The following is a 15,792-nucleotide window of genomic DNA, read 5'->3' on the forward strand; positions in this document are numbered from 1 at the left end:
TTTTTTTGAGACAGAGTCTTGCTCTGTCACCAGGCTTGAGTGCAGTGGCTGGATTTCGGCTCACTGCAACCTCTGCCTCCCGGGTTCAAGTGATTCCCTGCCTCAGCTTCCCAGGTAGCTGGGACTACAGGCATGCACCACCACACCCAGCTAATTTTTGCATTTTTAGTAGAGATGGGGTTTCACCATGTTGGCCAGGATGGTCTTATCTCCTGACCTCGTGATCCGCCCACCTCGGCCTCCCAAAGTGCAGGGATTACAGGCATGAGCAACCGTGCCTGGCCTAGTATCTTTATCTTTTACATTAACTGAAAAAAATTCACAGTAGGAACTCTAGCTGATACATTGCCTATTAAAAAACTTTTTTTTAATTTATTTATTTACTTATTTTTTGAGACGGAGTCTCGCTCTGTTGCCAGGCTGTAGTGCAGTAGCACGATCTCTGCTCACTGCAGCCTCCACCTCCCAGGTTCAAGCAATTCTCCTGCCTCAGCCTCCCAAGTAGCTGGGACTACAGGCATCTGCCAACATGCCCGGCTAATTTTTGTATTTTTAGTAGAGATGGGTTTTTACCATGTTGGCAGGATGGTCTCGATCTCTTGACCTTGTGATCCACTGGCCTTGGCCTCCCAAAGTGTTGGAATTACAGGCGTGAGCCACCACTCCTGGCCCTAATTTCTTTTTAATAGTAGGGATGGAGTCCCACTATGTTGCCCCAGCTGGTTTCAAACTCCTGACCTCAAGTGATCCTCCCTCCTGGATCTCCCAAAGTGTTGGGATTGCAGGCCACAGTCACTGTGCCCAGCCCGATGTATTATTTAAAAACTGAATAAAAGATAAAGAAGATAAACTAAAACTAGGATAGAATTTAAGATGGTTTGTTTTTCTCTAAAATTGAATCTCAACTAAGAAAGAAATTTGGAAAGGGACTGTAAGATATGTTCACTCACCTTTACTCCATAAGAAGATTTTTTTATCATGTAATTCCATCAGATGGATCTACTTTCTTCACCTGTCTCACGTTTGCCCATGAATTCTCTATGTGTAGATATGTAAAATTAATTTCCTTCCAAGATCTGTTAAAAATGTGTTGAAATTAACACATTGCTGTGTGTATTGTTAGAGAATTAAAGCAACCAACAAATATTTTGGATGTCTAAACTACAGAAACATACCTCAACTTCGAATCTACCAGTTCCTGATTTCAAAGATGGCAAAAGAACAGAGACTATAACCCTGCATGCTGTGTGGTTTGCATTGTTAACCCAAGTTTGCTTGTCTGTTTCCTAATTCACACAGAGCGTCAGAAGCCATGATGCATGTAGTGTGTTTGTACTGCAGCTGGAGTGGGCCCCCAGACCAGGTATTTATAGACACCATGTTAAGCCTTCCATCCAGTTGTCATCTGTGATCTGAAAGTCTGTATCTGCAGCAGTTTGGGGAGTTAGCATCTGCCATTCACCATTTCATCTTGTTGAATCTGGTTACAAGTAGCCTATATGCATTTGTATTTTGGCATGCATACATGCATATGTAACATAAATTCCTGTTTAACAGTTTATTCATTATTAGAACCATCCAAGAAGGAAAAAATCCCAGTAAAAGCAGTGTCTTTTATACCTACCACATCTTGGCTACTACAAATATCACATCAAGAATGTTGGCATCACAACACTTTGTTGTTGGAGATAACTATGCCTTTGTGGGTTTCATAAGTCCCTTTCCTCTGAAAAACTGAAAGCTGTTTTTTTACATTACTGCACAAAACTACCTGGAGTTATAGAGGATTAGAAATTTTAATTCTTTTGAAGAAGAAATGGAAACTTAGGTTAGGGGATTTGTCAGGGGTGACTGAACAACAACAGGAGCCTAAGGCTTTGTTTTTCCTTCTGTCCCTGGCCTGACAGATTTTCAGGAAGCACCCTGCTTTCATTTTCTCTGATATAAATATGGTAAACATCAGCCTGAGTACATTGGTTGACTTACCAAGAGGAGGAAAGATGGTCTTTTAAACCATCACCATAGGACTTTATAGCAAACTGGTTGGAATTAGATACATAGCATTTAATTTGTCTTCTTTCTTTCCTTTTTCTTTTTCTTGTAAGGATGGGTTTAAAACAGGCATAGTTTAATTATTCTTAATATCTACTGTCCTCATCCTCTTCTATCATTCTGTAAACTGACCCAGTCCTCCCCTACATTTAGGACTTAGTCCAGTGATACTGACCTCAGCTACAGGAGGACTATATGTTACTTTCTTAGTGAGTACATAATCCATCAAGGCTGTGTTCACCTTGACCTCACTTGTTTATAACTAACACAAGAATACCAGAAAGCCGTTACCATACCTCTCTATGTTGCTTACATGGATACTTCACTGCAGTGCATTGCTTCTGTTAACATTAATTCCAAATTAAGCCTCTTCCAGAGTCAGCCTTAAGGACTGATAAATAAAACTAATAACTTTTAGACATCTGGTAGTATGAAAATAAAATTTAAAAAACTAATAACTGTTTCTAGACTCTAATGGATATAGCTTAAACTGAGATAAGTGCATTTTTCCTGCTTACCCCTATAGTATAATAAGTAAGGTAACATTGTTTCATAGGAAGTCAATAGCTTCCTGAAACAGTGCTTCCTCCTCTCATGCTGCTGACCAGTAGTTTATGAGAATGATTTAAAGCCATTTGAATATAACCGCATTGCTTCTTTTTAAGATCAAGCCCCCATTTTGGATGTTAATGTTTAGTACTGAGCATTTGAGTTGCATCTGCCCTAATAATAGATGACTGCATTTTGAATTTTGAAGTCTTTTTTTTTGGAGACAGAGTTTCGCTCTTGATGCCCAGGCTGGAGTACAATGGCGCGATCTCGGCTCACCGCAACCTTTGCCTCCCAGGTTCAAGCGATTCTCCTGTCTCAGCCTCCCAAGTAACTGGGATTACAGGCAAGCACCACCTCGCCTGGCTGATTTTGTATTTTTAGTAGATACAGGGTTTCTCCATGTTGGTCAGGCTGGTCTCGAACTCCTGACCTCAGGTGACCCTCCTGCCTCAGCTTCCCAAAGTGCTGGGATTACAGGCATGAGCTACCCAGCCTAAAGTCATTTTTTTATACTGGCCTTTTGATTTTTGTTTATTATCTTATTTTGATGAAGTCTCACTCTGTCACCCAGGCTGGAGTATAGTGGTGCAATCTCAGTTCACTGCAACCTCTCACTCGTGAGTTCAAGTGATTCTCCCACCTCAGCCTCCCGAGTATCTGGGATTACAGGCACCTGCCACCACACCCAGCTAATTTCTGTGTTTTTAGTAAAGATGGGGTTTCACCATGTTGGCCAGGCTGGTCTCAAACTCCTGACCTCAAGTGATCACCTGCCTTAGCCTTCCAAAATGCTGGGATTACAGGTGTGAGCCACTGCACCTGGCCCCTTTTGATTTTTAATTAAAGATCTTAAAATTACATGCATAGAGGTCAATTTTTAACTGGATCAGTGGGAAAAGAAGAGTTGGAACTGATGTTTAGTGATCCCATTATGATGCTTACACTGAGCTAGTGTTTTAGACTGCCATCTTGTTTGGGTGGTCATGAAGTGGCAATGAATCTAAATAGTTATTGCCTATTGAAAAACTATTCATGGACCACTCCCTCCACATTCCCCTTTCCTTAAAATACTAAGTATTCTTAACATAGCTGCACACTATTAATGTAATAAAAATAACTTTTAAGCCTTTATAAGTTTAAAGTTGTATTATTTGGTAGGATGATGATTATGATCTGCTGATCATTAGTTTACTTTTGTTCTCTGAGTTAGATGCTCACCGAGTTTTACCATGATTTTGGGGAAGCTTGGCTAGAAATAAAATAGAAATTTGCTTCTCTGTCCCTAAGCATTATGTAATTTCTTATTTCTCTTTATAATTCCCTCTCTGTCCAAGTATACTTGGTTTTAGACTTCTCTTTTGTAACCTCTCTGTTCACATTTGAAACAAGAAAAGTGCATTAGCATGAGAATCATTATGGTGCGAAGATTCTCACAATTTGTAATGTCCTTAAGAATCATCCAAGGAGCTTACTGAAAATGCACATTCCGGCCAGGAGCGGTGGATCACAAGGTCAGGAGTTCAAGACCAGCTGACCAATATGGTGAAACTCTGTCTCTACTAAAAATACAAAATTAGCTGGGCGTGGTGGCGCATGCCTGTATTTCCAGCTACTTGGGAGGCTGAGGCAGGAGAATAGCTTGAACCCGGGAGGTGGAGGTTGTGGTGAGCCAAGATCGTGCCATTGCACTCCAGCCTGGGCAACAGAGGGAGACTCCATCTCATAAATAAAAAATAGAAAAAAAAAAAAAAAAATGCAGATTCCTGGAATTACTCCCAAGTATGGTACCCTAGAGTCTGCATATTTCACAAACATCCCAGGTGGTTTTAAGACAAGTGTTTAAAAAAATACAGTTGCAGAAACTATTTTAGACTTGACTAGACCAAGGAATAAAGAAACATAAATGTCCTTCAGTCCTGAGCACTAACCCAGCCATTATGTGAAGCATATTGATGGTACTTTATCATGTTGAATTTATAGTATGCGTATTTTATTAAGAACATGTCTACCTCTTATTCTGATGCTGTGATGTCAAATTGCCTATTACAATGAGAAAATAATTTTAAAATCATTTCCATTTGTATAAGAGTTTGAGGCCCTTCATTTAGATTTGTATCCTCTGATAATTTAGTGCCATTAGTTACCTTCTAATTAATCTTTTTCCTTTCCCCTGTGTTCCATATAGAGAAAAGCGGTAAAGAATCTACCTCACTGGGAATGTCATCATTACCAACTTCAGATGGGTTTAACCATCCAGCCTGTTCTTCAGGACAGAGTCCTGAGATTGCTAATCCTACGAGTCTTGCTCGCTCTGTCTCTGCTTCTGTCTGCCCTGTCAAGCCCAGTGACCCAGATAGCATTGAACCTAAAGCTGTGAAAGCTTTGGAGGCTTCAGCTAAATTCCAGATAAACTCTAAAAAGAAAGAACATCTTTCTTTACAAGATCATTCTGATCATGCTTCTTCAGCAGACCATGCTCCGACCGACCAGAGTCCAGCTATGCCTTTGCAGAATTCCTCCGAAGAAACAACTGTTGCAGGTAATCTGGAGAAATTTGCTGAAAGAAGCACCCAGGGCCTCAGATTTCATCTCCATACAAGACAGGAAGCTAGTTTATCTGTCACAACTACTAGGATGCATGAACCACAGATGTTTCTAGGTGAAAAGGATTGGCATCCAGAAAATCAGAACGTGAGTCAAGTGAATGGCCTTCAGCAGCACGAAGAACCAGGGAATGAACAGGATGAGGTTGCACAACAAAACACTTTACACGACCGAGAATATCTTTGTAACATAGGGGACCATGAGCTTCCTGAAGAAAGGCGACAGAATCAACACAAAATTGTTGATTTGAAAGCTATGAGGAAAGGAAATGGGCTCCCACAGAATGTGGAGCCTCCGAGTACGAAGAAAAGTATTCCACCTTCAGGATGCAGCGGCTGCTCAAATTCAGAAACACTTATGGAAATAGATGTAGCTGAACAGTCCCCAGTTACTGTGCTTAATTCAACAGGCAGGCAGAATGCCAGTGTCAAGAACATTGGTGCATTGGATCTCACTTTAGATAATCCCTTGATGGAAGTAGAAACATCCAAACATCCAATCCCTTCATCTGAAATTTTGAATGATTCCATTTCCACTCAGGATTTACAGCCCGCAGAAACTAATGTTGAAATATCTGGAACAAATGAAGAATATGGCCATTACTCCTCCTCTCCAGGTCTCTGTGGCAGTTGTCAGCCCTCTGTGGAGTCAGCAGAAGATTCTTGTTCATCTGTAACAGCAGCCTTGAAAGAACTTCATGAACTTCTGGTTGTTAGCAGTAAACCAGCTTCAGAAAATACATCTGAAGAAGTAATATATCAATCAGAAACCGTAGCTGAGGGTCAAACCAGTATTAAAGACCTTTCTGAAAGATGGACCCAAAATGAACAGCTTACCCAGAAGGAACAATGTCCACAAGTCTCCTTTCATCAGGCCATATCTGTATCAGTGAAGACAGAAAAATTAACAAGTACTTCATCTGTCACTGGAATAGAAGCTGTAGAAAATGGTGATGGTCTGTCAACTGATAAGGATGGTGTCCCCAAATCTAGGGAATCCATAAACGAGAACAATTCTATCACTATAACCTCAGCTAAAACATCTAATCAGTTACACTGCACCTTAGGTGTAGAAATTTCACCCAAACTTTTATCAGGTGAGGAGGATGCACTCAATCAGACTTCTGAGCAAACTAAGTCTTTGTCGTCCAATTTCATATTGGTTAAAGACTTAGGTCAGGCCATACAGAATTCAATAGCAGACAGGCCTGAAGCCAGAGAAAATGTCTGTCCTGAAGCTTCGAGGCCGTTTCCTGAATATGAACCACCTACCAGCCATCCGTCATCAAGTCCTTCCATTCTTCCACCATGCATTTTTCCTGCCACAGATATTGACCGGATTCTCCGTGCCGGCTTTACTTTACAGGAAGCTCTTGGGGCTTTGCATCGAGTTGGTGGAAATGCAGACCTTGCACTTCTTGTTTTGCTAGCAAAAAACATTGTAGTTCCTACATGACTATGGGAAAGTGGGCTAGACCGTTCTCCATTCCCTTTAAAAAAAAAAATGAAAGCTCTCTCTATATACACACACATACACACTCACCACGTATACAGTATATGTAGAAATCTGCAAGCAGAATGTTGAGCCAGATTTTTTTTTAAAGATTTTTTTCGGCCAAAGTAATTTATGATCTTTTGTCTGATGAATTTGTCTATCCTACTTGTTAAAATTTAGGCCTTTTTTAATGTATTGGCAGTATGTGCAAACAAAAGCTTTTTATTCTCATTAAGATGTATTCTGGAATAAAATGGATAGTTTTGTGTATAGCATACTGTTTTAGAACGAGAATGAATGCTTTGAAAAGCAGAAGCCATGAGAAATCTCACTACCCATGCAGCTAAAAACAGATGAACTCTCCACACTGTGACTGTGTCTTTGCTGATGGCAAGGTATGGCTTGCTGGCTCAGTTGTCAATTTTGAAATTTTTGACCACATAGTTTGGTGTTTGGAATTCTACCCAGTGCTCTGTGTATTATGATTTATTAATTATAAGAGGAAATTGGAGAATAATTGAATATCATATCCTAGAGTGGTATGTTTTTATTTGTGTGCTTAGGACTTGACATTTTAATAGGGTGAGCAGGAGGGTTTCGGTCTTGGGCTGCTTTGTGCATCGCAGGCTGCTGCATGGATTGCCATGAATCCTTATTACATTGGATGGGATACTGTGGGGGAGCTAGAGTGAAACATGGTGCTACCCAGATTTTTAAAAGAACAGAACAACCATAATTCCATTTGCAGATGTCAAGAACTGTGAGAGAAAAATAATGGCCTAAACACTGGAATTTGCTAGAGTTTGGGTTTGCTAGCATCTCACTGATAACACCTCAACCCTTAATGACTAATGAGGACTTAAGTTCAGGAATGGGTTGATTGCCAGCAGCTTATTTCCTTTCTAGACTCATCTTCTACTAGGAAGTTCTTCAAAAGCTCAATGTGAGCTGTGATCTGAGTGAAATACTGAAGTGTGATAACCTTGTCACTAGTTAATCTTGGTGCTTGGAATGGTCAGTCTATTTGAACAGTGTCCTTTGTGGCAGTGGAAATAGTAATTACAGTTTCTGACTTAAGTGGCCTTGGGAGAGTTTTCCATCCTTTTCTTTCCTCAGGAGTTTCTTTTTCAAGCAAAATTCATCATATTTGTGTTTACCATGTCAAGTTAGAGTGGGGCATAATATATAGATGTATTTATTGTGGCCTTTTTTTATATAAGGACTAGCCCTTGGAAATCATTGTCCTGTGGGCCCCACTGTGCAATAATCCTACTGGATAGGTTTTAGATAATTCTTTCCTGGAAAATAAACTGTTCTCTTGGGTACCTGGCAGGAATCTGAAATCTTTGTTTTATTGAAAAGAATTTTGAGATTCATAATTTCTAATTCTAGATTATAGTTTGTAACATATTTGAAACAGAAGCTTCGAAAGAGTGATTTCTCAATTTAGTGTTAAATGATTTTGTCTGAAGTCTGACTCTTTGTAAGCTTATTCGTTTCATCAAATTTTAAGTCATTGAGCACAATCAAAATGGAGGCTCATATCTCAGGAGTTTTTGAAATTTTAATTTAGGGGCACTTAGAGACATTTTTTTCTACCCCATCCAACTTCTTCCTTTCCTTTTGCTATAATGTTTGTATGTATAAGACTTTAGTGTTGGGACGGCAAGTCACGTAGATTCACCATGATCCTTTGTGTGATTAGGAAGTGGTTGACAGAAGGAGTTGTAGTTTACTGCTTTTCAGAGGGCGCTCAGAATAGCAGGTTAGCGAGGTTGTCTTTAAGATGTTCTTCTAGACAGCTGCACATTGTAGACCCTTTCGCCTACCCTACACCAAAGATGTACGATGCACTAGGAAACTGCTTATAGGATTCTGTCAACTGACTTAAAGCTGTGATTGTAATTAAATAGTTGGTGCTATGATTGATGCAAAATCCAGTAGCAATGCAATGGGACCCTGTATTTGCTTTATGGGTGGTGGTTTGAGAATGTATTCTAAGCTTGTAACTCTTTGGAACATGGGGTGGGAAGGATGGGGGGACTTACTGGTAACAATAGACTCCTCCTAAGGGCCTTCCATGTAAGCAGAATGAACCTTGGCACACAATTCAGTGTGGAGATTTGGGAAACAGTTCTAGGTGGAATATATAATAGTCTGGAAAATATTTCATTAGGATAGCTTTTTGCGTATGTATATGTATATTTATTTTTAGGAATAGATCTATAGTTGTACACGAATTCTTGTTGGGAATACTTTGAATGAGCTTAACCCACTTGCCAAATATCCTTTATCCCTTCCATCATTTTTGAGATAGGATCTTGCAGTGTTGCCCAGGCTGGACTCAAACTCTGGGGCTCAATCGATTCTTCCACCTCAACCTTCTGAGTAGCTGGGACTACATAATGCCCAATTAATAATTGCTTTTGATTTTTAAAATCTTGCCCATCATTTTTATAAAAATTAAGCTGTTTGGCCAACACAGTGACACCTCGTCCCTACTAAAAATACAAAAAAAATGAATCAGGCTTAGTGGCGCATACCTGTAGTCCCAGCTTCTTGGGAGGCTGAGGCAGGAGAATTGCCTGAACCCCGGAGATGGAGGTTACGGTGTGCCAAGATTGTGCCATGGCACTCCAGCCCGGATGGCAGAGTGAGACTCCATCTCAAAAAAAAAAAAAAAAAAAAAACTGTTGACACTATTAATATTTTGGATGATTTAAACGTAGCAGCCCTAGAATGCAGAGTGTTAAGGAGCATTACAATAGTGAACCTTCATTGTCAGTTTTTATTCCATTAAGAGCTCCAAAAATGCAGAAACTGCAGTAACTTCTAAGAATACCATCAAATCCTTGTGAATTCTGGTTGCCAACAGTAATAGCCAGTAATGGGCACCTTCACTGGACAGCTCCTTTACCATAACCAGTATCGGGCAGTTCTGCGGTCAGCACTTACCTCCAAGAGTGGTCTGTTTCTTCACCAAAGAGAGAAGATTTTCCTGTGTACTTTGTGCCGTTGCCCTGAAGTTGGTTCCTGAGCAGAAGGATGTGCTTGGAAACCAGACCGCAGCTTTACATAGGTTATAGATTTTGCTGATTGATGCTGTTAAGAATTATTTCCACTCGTACCTGTTCAGGGCTCCAGACAGCCAGTAGCCTTCATCCCACAGTTTGGGCTTCAACTATTAACACATAAAGATAACCAGTTGCAGCCGAGTGCAGTGATTCACGCCTGTAATTCCCGCACTTTGGGAGGCTGAGGTGGGCGGATCACCTGAGGTCGGGAGTTTGAGATCAGCCTGACCAACATGGAGAAACCCCATCTCTACTAAAAATACAAAATTTGCCGAGCATGGTGGCGCATGCCTGTAATCCCCGCTACTGTGGGCTGAGGCAGGAGAATGGCTTGAACCCAGGAGGTAGAGGTTGCAGTGAGCCGAGATCAGGCCATTGCACTCCAGCCTGGGCAACAAGAGTGAAACTGTCAAAAAAAAGTTGCTTGGCAAAGGAAGCTGGAGAGATGGTGAGTGCATGTGTTAAAACTCTTCTGCCTTGCAGCCCATATGTTCTAGAGCTCCCTGTCTCCATATGCACTCATGGGAGATGCAACCCTGTGTTTTTTTTTTTTTTTTTCCCAAAGCATGTCTCTAGCAAGAGGGTACATAGAAATGGAATACAAGGCTTTGTGTCACTGATTTTATGATAACCAGTTAATGTGGAATCTGCTGGTTGTCTTACTATAGTTTTCTATCTCCAGTGAAAGCCATAAAAATTTAGGTTAACTTTTAAGCTCATGTCTATATATATATGTGTAAGCTAGCATATACATATGGTGATTGACAAATATAGTTAATTTTATATAGATTTAAAAGCAAGCAATTTTTATATCTACAGACATACTCTTCACTTATGGTGGCTTTTATCCTGCCACATACATATATGTATATATATATAGCAAACAGCCTTGCAAGTCATCGGCCAGAAGAGCTGCAGGGCATTGCAATGGCCTTTTCCTACCTGTTTGCCACCTGTGGTGAGGGTGAGCAGGATGATTGAACTGCTGCGTGTTTCAAACCTGTTGTCACTGGCAGTGTGTCCCAAGAAAAGATGACCAGATAGATTATGCATTCTACTGTTCTCTAGCACAAATACTCACCAAAAAGCCAAATTTCTCCTTCGGATTTGGTGACTTAGTGTAGCCTGTGGCTGACCTAGAAAGACTGAATTATCAAGAGTTTCCCTTCCTAGAAGATGAAAAGATGAATGTTATCTTTAGTGTTAGGAGGTACAGAAATTAAAAAGAGCTTTTTTTTTTTTTTTTTTTTTTTTTCTAGAATTGCTAATTCGTCTTAACAACAAAGTAAATTCAAAGTCTGTCCTTGAGATCTGGAAATGTAAAATCATGGTTCAAGTTTTCTACCCTAGTGATCCCTCAGTAGGTGTTACTAGGAGTTCATTGAATGAACTAAAGAACTTAGGAGTGAACCTTCGATGTGCTTGATTTTCTTTTGTGCCTTAGTTTCTCTGAATAGCAGAGGCATCACATTTCGGTGGGGAATAAAAGGAGTATTAGGGGGAAAGTTTGAAAATAGCTCTCCTGGAGATGGGGGGCACACAGAGTGGTCCTCAGGCTCACCTTGACTGAGTTGATTCAGAATTATCCTGCATCAAATCATTAGGCTTCCTTAGTGTAAGGATTATAATAGGGATTTTTGCATCACCAAAACCAGTTTTTAGATATTTATGTTCTTTGTTATACTATCAGTGTTGTGCTGGTTAAGGGAGAGAAAGGTTGAAGAAAATCTTACATATTTGAAAGGAAATTGGCACTCTTGAAGGCAATGCAACATGAGTCTTGAACAAGAATTCCTTGCTACTTTGATTCATTCATGAAATATTGAGTGCCTGTGTGCCAGGCACCGGTGAACTCTGGGGTTTCAGGGGTAACTAAAGCAGATTGGAACCCTGCCCTTGTGAAGCTTTCAATCTAGAAGGGAGACATGAAACAAATTTTAGCTTCAAAAGCAACATCTATTTTTGCCTGTTAGCATGCATTTATTTTAAAAGTCATAGTAGAGTTACTTGGTTCCACTTCAGAGCAGACTGGAAAATCAGGCATACAATGGAATCAGATGCTGTGGGCCTAAAACAGCTCTTTAAAAACCTTTTTTTAGACCGAGCGTGGTGGCTCACGCCTGTAATCCCAGCACTTTGGGAGGCCAAGGCGGGTGGATCATGAGGTCAGGAGTTAGAGACCAGCGTGGCCAATATGGTGAAACCCCGTCTCTACTAAAAACACAACCATTAGCCAGGCGTGATGGCACGTGCCTGTATTCCCAGCTATTCAGGAGGCTGAGGGAGAAGCATCACTTGAACCTGGGAAGTGGAGGTTGCAGTCAGCCAAGATTACGCCACTGCACTCCGGCATGGGTGACAGAGTGAGACTCTCAAAAACATATATTTTAAAAAATGGAATCCGAGAAACCAACAAAAAATGTAAGCTGTGTAAATGCCTGAGGAGGTCAGTTACTAAGATCATTTATAATGCTGGAGGAGAGGGGGGACGGGCAGGAAAGAAATGCAACAAATAAATGGAAGATAATCCCAAACATGCACCAGTGACAGTCAGTCCTTCCATCAGGTCTCCTCACATGCAGGGCAGAAACACGGAGTGTGCTGCAGCAGCCGCCTCGCATCCCTTTGTGAGCACGGCTGCTCCGGAATACTGACCATCTGGGCAAGCGGGACGTAGCAGAGGGTTCTGCAGGATGTGCTATTTTAAAGCAGCTGGGTGCAACTTGTGAAAACGGGAATCTAGAGCAGAAAATGTAACGAGCGATGGCTGGGATTGGTGGACAGGAGTGACAGGGGCATTTGAGGCTCTACCAAACCTGTCTACGGGACAGCTTCATCAAAGGGACATTTTTTAACCCGTTATTTTAAATGCTACATATATGTTGTAATCCTAAAGCATGCAGGTAGAATTTCTAGATCATGGCTTCTAGAGACTTTTGAGGTTTATAAGTAGAAAATGTTCTCAAAGGTTTATCAGTTATATATTAATGATTGGCCATCTAGACCTTCTGAGGCTGTAGAACGTGAAAGGATACAGCTGACAAGTTTTAGGGCACCATCTTATGGAATGAAATCTGCTAAAAAAAAAAAAAATGGTTCAAGGGCATGGGGGTTAGAGAATGTTTCTTTTACCTGAAAACATTAAGCCAGCTATGAAAGATTGGGGTCATGGGGCATGAAATACAAAATTATGATAATTTATGCAGAACTAGGTTTCTTTAAATGTGTTCTGTAAGAAGGTTTTCATTAGCTAATTTGGGGATGGGGCATGCTGCAGTATTTTTTTTCCTAGGAACATGCATTTCTGATGGGAAGTTCTCTTGTTTACGAGCATTGGTTTTACACACAACCCTGAATGAATGAGTCTGTGGCCTAAAAATGGTAGACCTGTATTTCCCGCCAGAGGCAGTCAGATTCGTTTGTTTCCTGATTCCTTCTGTCTGAGATTACCTGATGCTGACCAGACTTCTTTTTCCTTTCCTGAATCTTCACAGCTTTCTGGGTTTATGCCACCCAGGACCTTCCTATTTGAATTACTAGATTTCCATTCTATCCCCTGATCATCCTTTTTAAATAGTTCTAGTGTTAAACTCAGAGCAATTGAATATATTCATTGAATTTTATTTTTTTGCTTTGTACCTACAACAAAAATTGATTTGTTCATTTTTATTCCAAATCTCATCTTCATGGCAAGTTGGGCTAAGGGACTTTGCACTCAAGAAAGATTTGTTTACCAGTTTTGTAGCCATATTTGGCAAATCTTAGCAAATAGAAACCCCGTCTTTTCTTTTCCCTCTTTATATGTTCTTGCAGTTGCTCTTGTATTGCAAGATTTTCTGACTTCTTTAAGCTTTGAGACTACTGCATCTTAAAAGAACTAGGCTGACTGGCAGAAAGTCTTGCTGGTGCCCTGTCACTCCCATGATGCTTTGGTTTTGAGAGTTGGGAAAACTCTGAGAACTTAAGGGAACCAAACTCAGGAATCCCAAAATTGGTGGCATTGTGCCATTCGTTTAGGGGCTGAACATAGGACCCGTCTGAAACTGAGTGAACTAGATGCATTTGGGTTTGAATTTTTGTCACATACTGAAATGTAAGTCAGCCCTAAATAATTGAAACACTTTATTTTATTTTTTTTTAATAGGAACTTTCTGAAGAAAAAGTGGTGTGTAAAACATTTGATATTTAAGACAATAAAGTTTTTATCATAAGACTTCTGTTTGATCAATTTCTTTTAAATTAAGGTGGTTACTTTTGTCTTTGTCTCTGTCTCCCTGCCCCTTTAAATAACTGATACCCAGACTGTAACTTATGGCGTGTACCTGAACCCAGAAGAAGTGGGCATCTCAGAGCTGTTAACATCCAGATGACTACTGCAGGACAGCTCTGTTGGTGTAAAAGGTGTGCCTTTTGGGTCAGGCGTGATGGCTCACACGTGTAATCCCAGCACTTTGGGAGGCCAAGATGGGCGGATCACTTCAAGATCAGCCTGACCACCAAGGCGAAACCCCATCTCTACTAAAAATAAAAAAGCTGGGCATAGTGGCACGCACCTGTGGTCCCCACTACTCAGGAGGCTGAGGTGAGAGGATTGCTTGAGCCCAGGAAGCGGAGGTTGCACTGAGCTGAGATCATGCCACTGCACTCCAGCCTAGGCAACAGCAAGACCCTGTCTCAATTATAATAATAATAGCAATAGAGTTTGGTAGCTAAGACTAGACACTAGAGCTAGGCTGCTGGGGTTTGACCTTTGCCACTTACTAGCTTATGACTGGGTAAGTCACCTAACCTTTCTGTGCTTGAGTTTCCTCACCTGTAAAATGGGGACCATCAGAGATTATGCGGCTTGGCCGGGCACGGTGTCTCACGCCTGTAATCCCAGCACTTTGAGAGGCTGAGGTGGGCGAATCACCTGAGGACAGGAGTTCAAGACTAGCCTGGCCAGCATGGTGAAACCCTGTCTCTTTAACTGAACCCAGGAGGCGGAGGTTGCGGTGAGCCGAGATCGCGCCATTGCACTCCAGCCTGGGTAACATGAGTGAAACAAAAAAAAAAAAAAAAAAAAAAAAGATTATGGGGCTTAAATGAGCTAATACATATAAAGTGCTTAGAAGAATATCTGGCACAAAGTAAATGCTCATGGGATGTGAGCTAGTATTGATTATATCACTTAAGGGATTTCAGGATGCTAAATGGAATTTCCAGAAGTCAGGTGCATCATCTAACAGACTGACGTGAGGGAAGGGCTTTGCCCCATGCAATCAGTCAGCCAGTCAGAGTTCTAGGCTACCAGGATTCTGCCATTTTCAACATGGAGGTTCCAAGATGATTGCCTTGGACGTCAGTGTTCGACTGGTATACCAGGGAAAGGGGTTTTATGTACCAGGCCTGAAAGTGGTGTACATAACTTCTCTGTCCACATTCACTGGCTGGAACTCAGCCACATGGCCATACCACACTGCAAGGGGAGCTATGAAATATATGTCGAGGCAGATGAGTACCGTTGGATGGCCGGCTAGCCGTCCTCCAATATCGCCTGACACAGAGACCACACATACCTTTTCACTAAAGGACATGGCCCCAAATCCCAACCAGGCATTCCATTGACCTCAAAGTCCAGAGTCTCCTGATGCCCTGTCTTTTATCAGGTCTTGATTATGGCCCCTTAAGGTCTGGCAAACTCTGAACTTGGAGATAAATTACCTGTTTCTACCCCATACACAGTGATAGAGCTGGCATAGAATAGCTGTTGCAGCAAATCCCAATTGGAAAGGGAAGTGGGAAATGAAGCCATCATTGGCCCCAACAATTAGAAATCATGCTGAACAGACATTGTGAAGGAGTTTATTAAAAATCCTGATTACCTAGTTTGGAAGGAGCTCCCTTGCCCATTGTGCATAGCCCCATCTGAGTAGGCATTGAGTCTGCTCTTGGGAGTTGGCACAGCCTTCCTAGCTAGCTTACTGTTCTGTGCAAGTGTGGGGACCCGAGGGTTGTCTGAAGACTTGGAAAAGAG

The 15,792-nt window shown here is 41.2% G+C and overlaps 1 protein-coding gene across 5 annotated transcripts in view; it reads left to right on the plus strand.

Moving 5' to 3' along the window:
• DDI2 (DNA damage inducible 1 homolog 2) overlaps nt 1–13,989 on the plus strand; it is a 56,129-nt gene extending 42,140 nt beyond the window's left edge. For 2 of the 5 annotated variants that reach the window (XM_017505036.2, XM_037730019.1), the window contains one exon: nt 4,790–7,236. In XM_017505036.2, the coding sequence (XP_017360525.1) occupies nt 4,790–6,663 (1,874 nt within the window). In that variant the 3' untranslated portion in view covers nt 6,664–7,236. Of the gene's footprint in view, nt 1–1,299; nt 1,364–4,789 lie in introns of those variants that run through there. The other 3 variants (XM_017505052.2, XM_017505043.1, XR_001818132.2) reach the window with 3 other exon arrangements.
• The last annotated feature ends 1,803 nt before the right edge of the window (nt 13,990–15,792 follow it).

This window comes from Cebus imitator, unplaced genomic scaffold, assembly GCF_001604975.1.
Source record: "Cebus imitator isolate Cc_AM_T3 unplaced genomic scaffold, Cebus_imitator-1.0 Scaffold15, whole genome shotgun sequence".
NCBI classification, from domain to species: Eukaryota; Metazoa; Chordata; class Mammalia; order Primates; family Cebidae; genus Cebus; species Cebus imitator.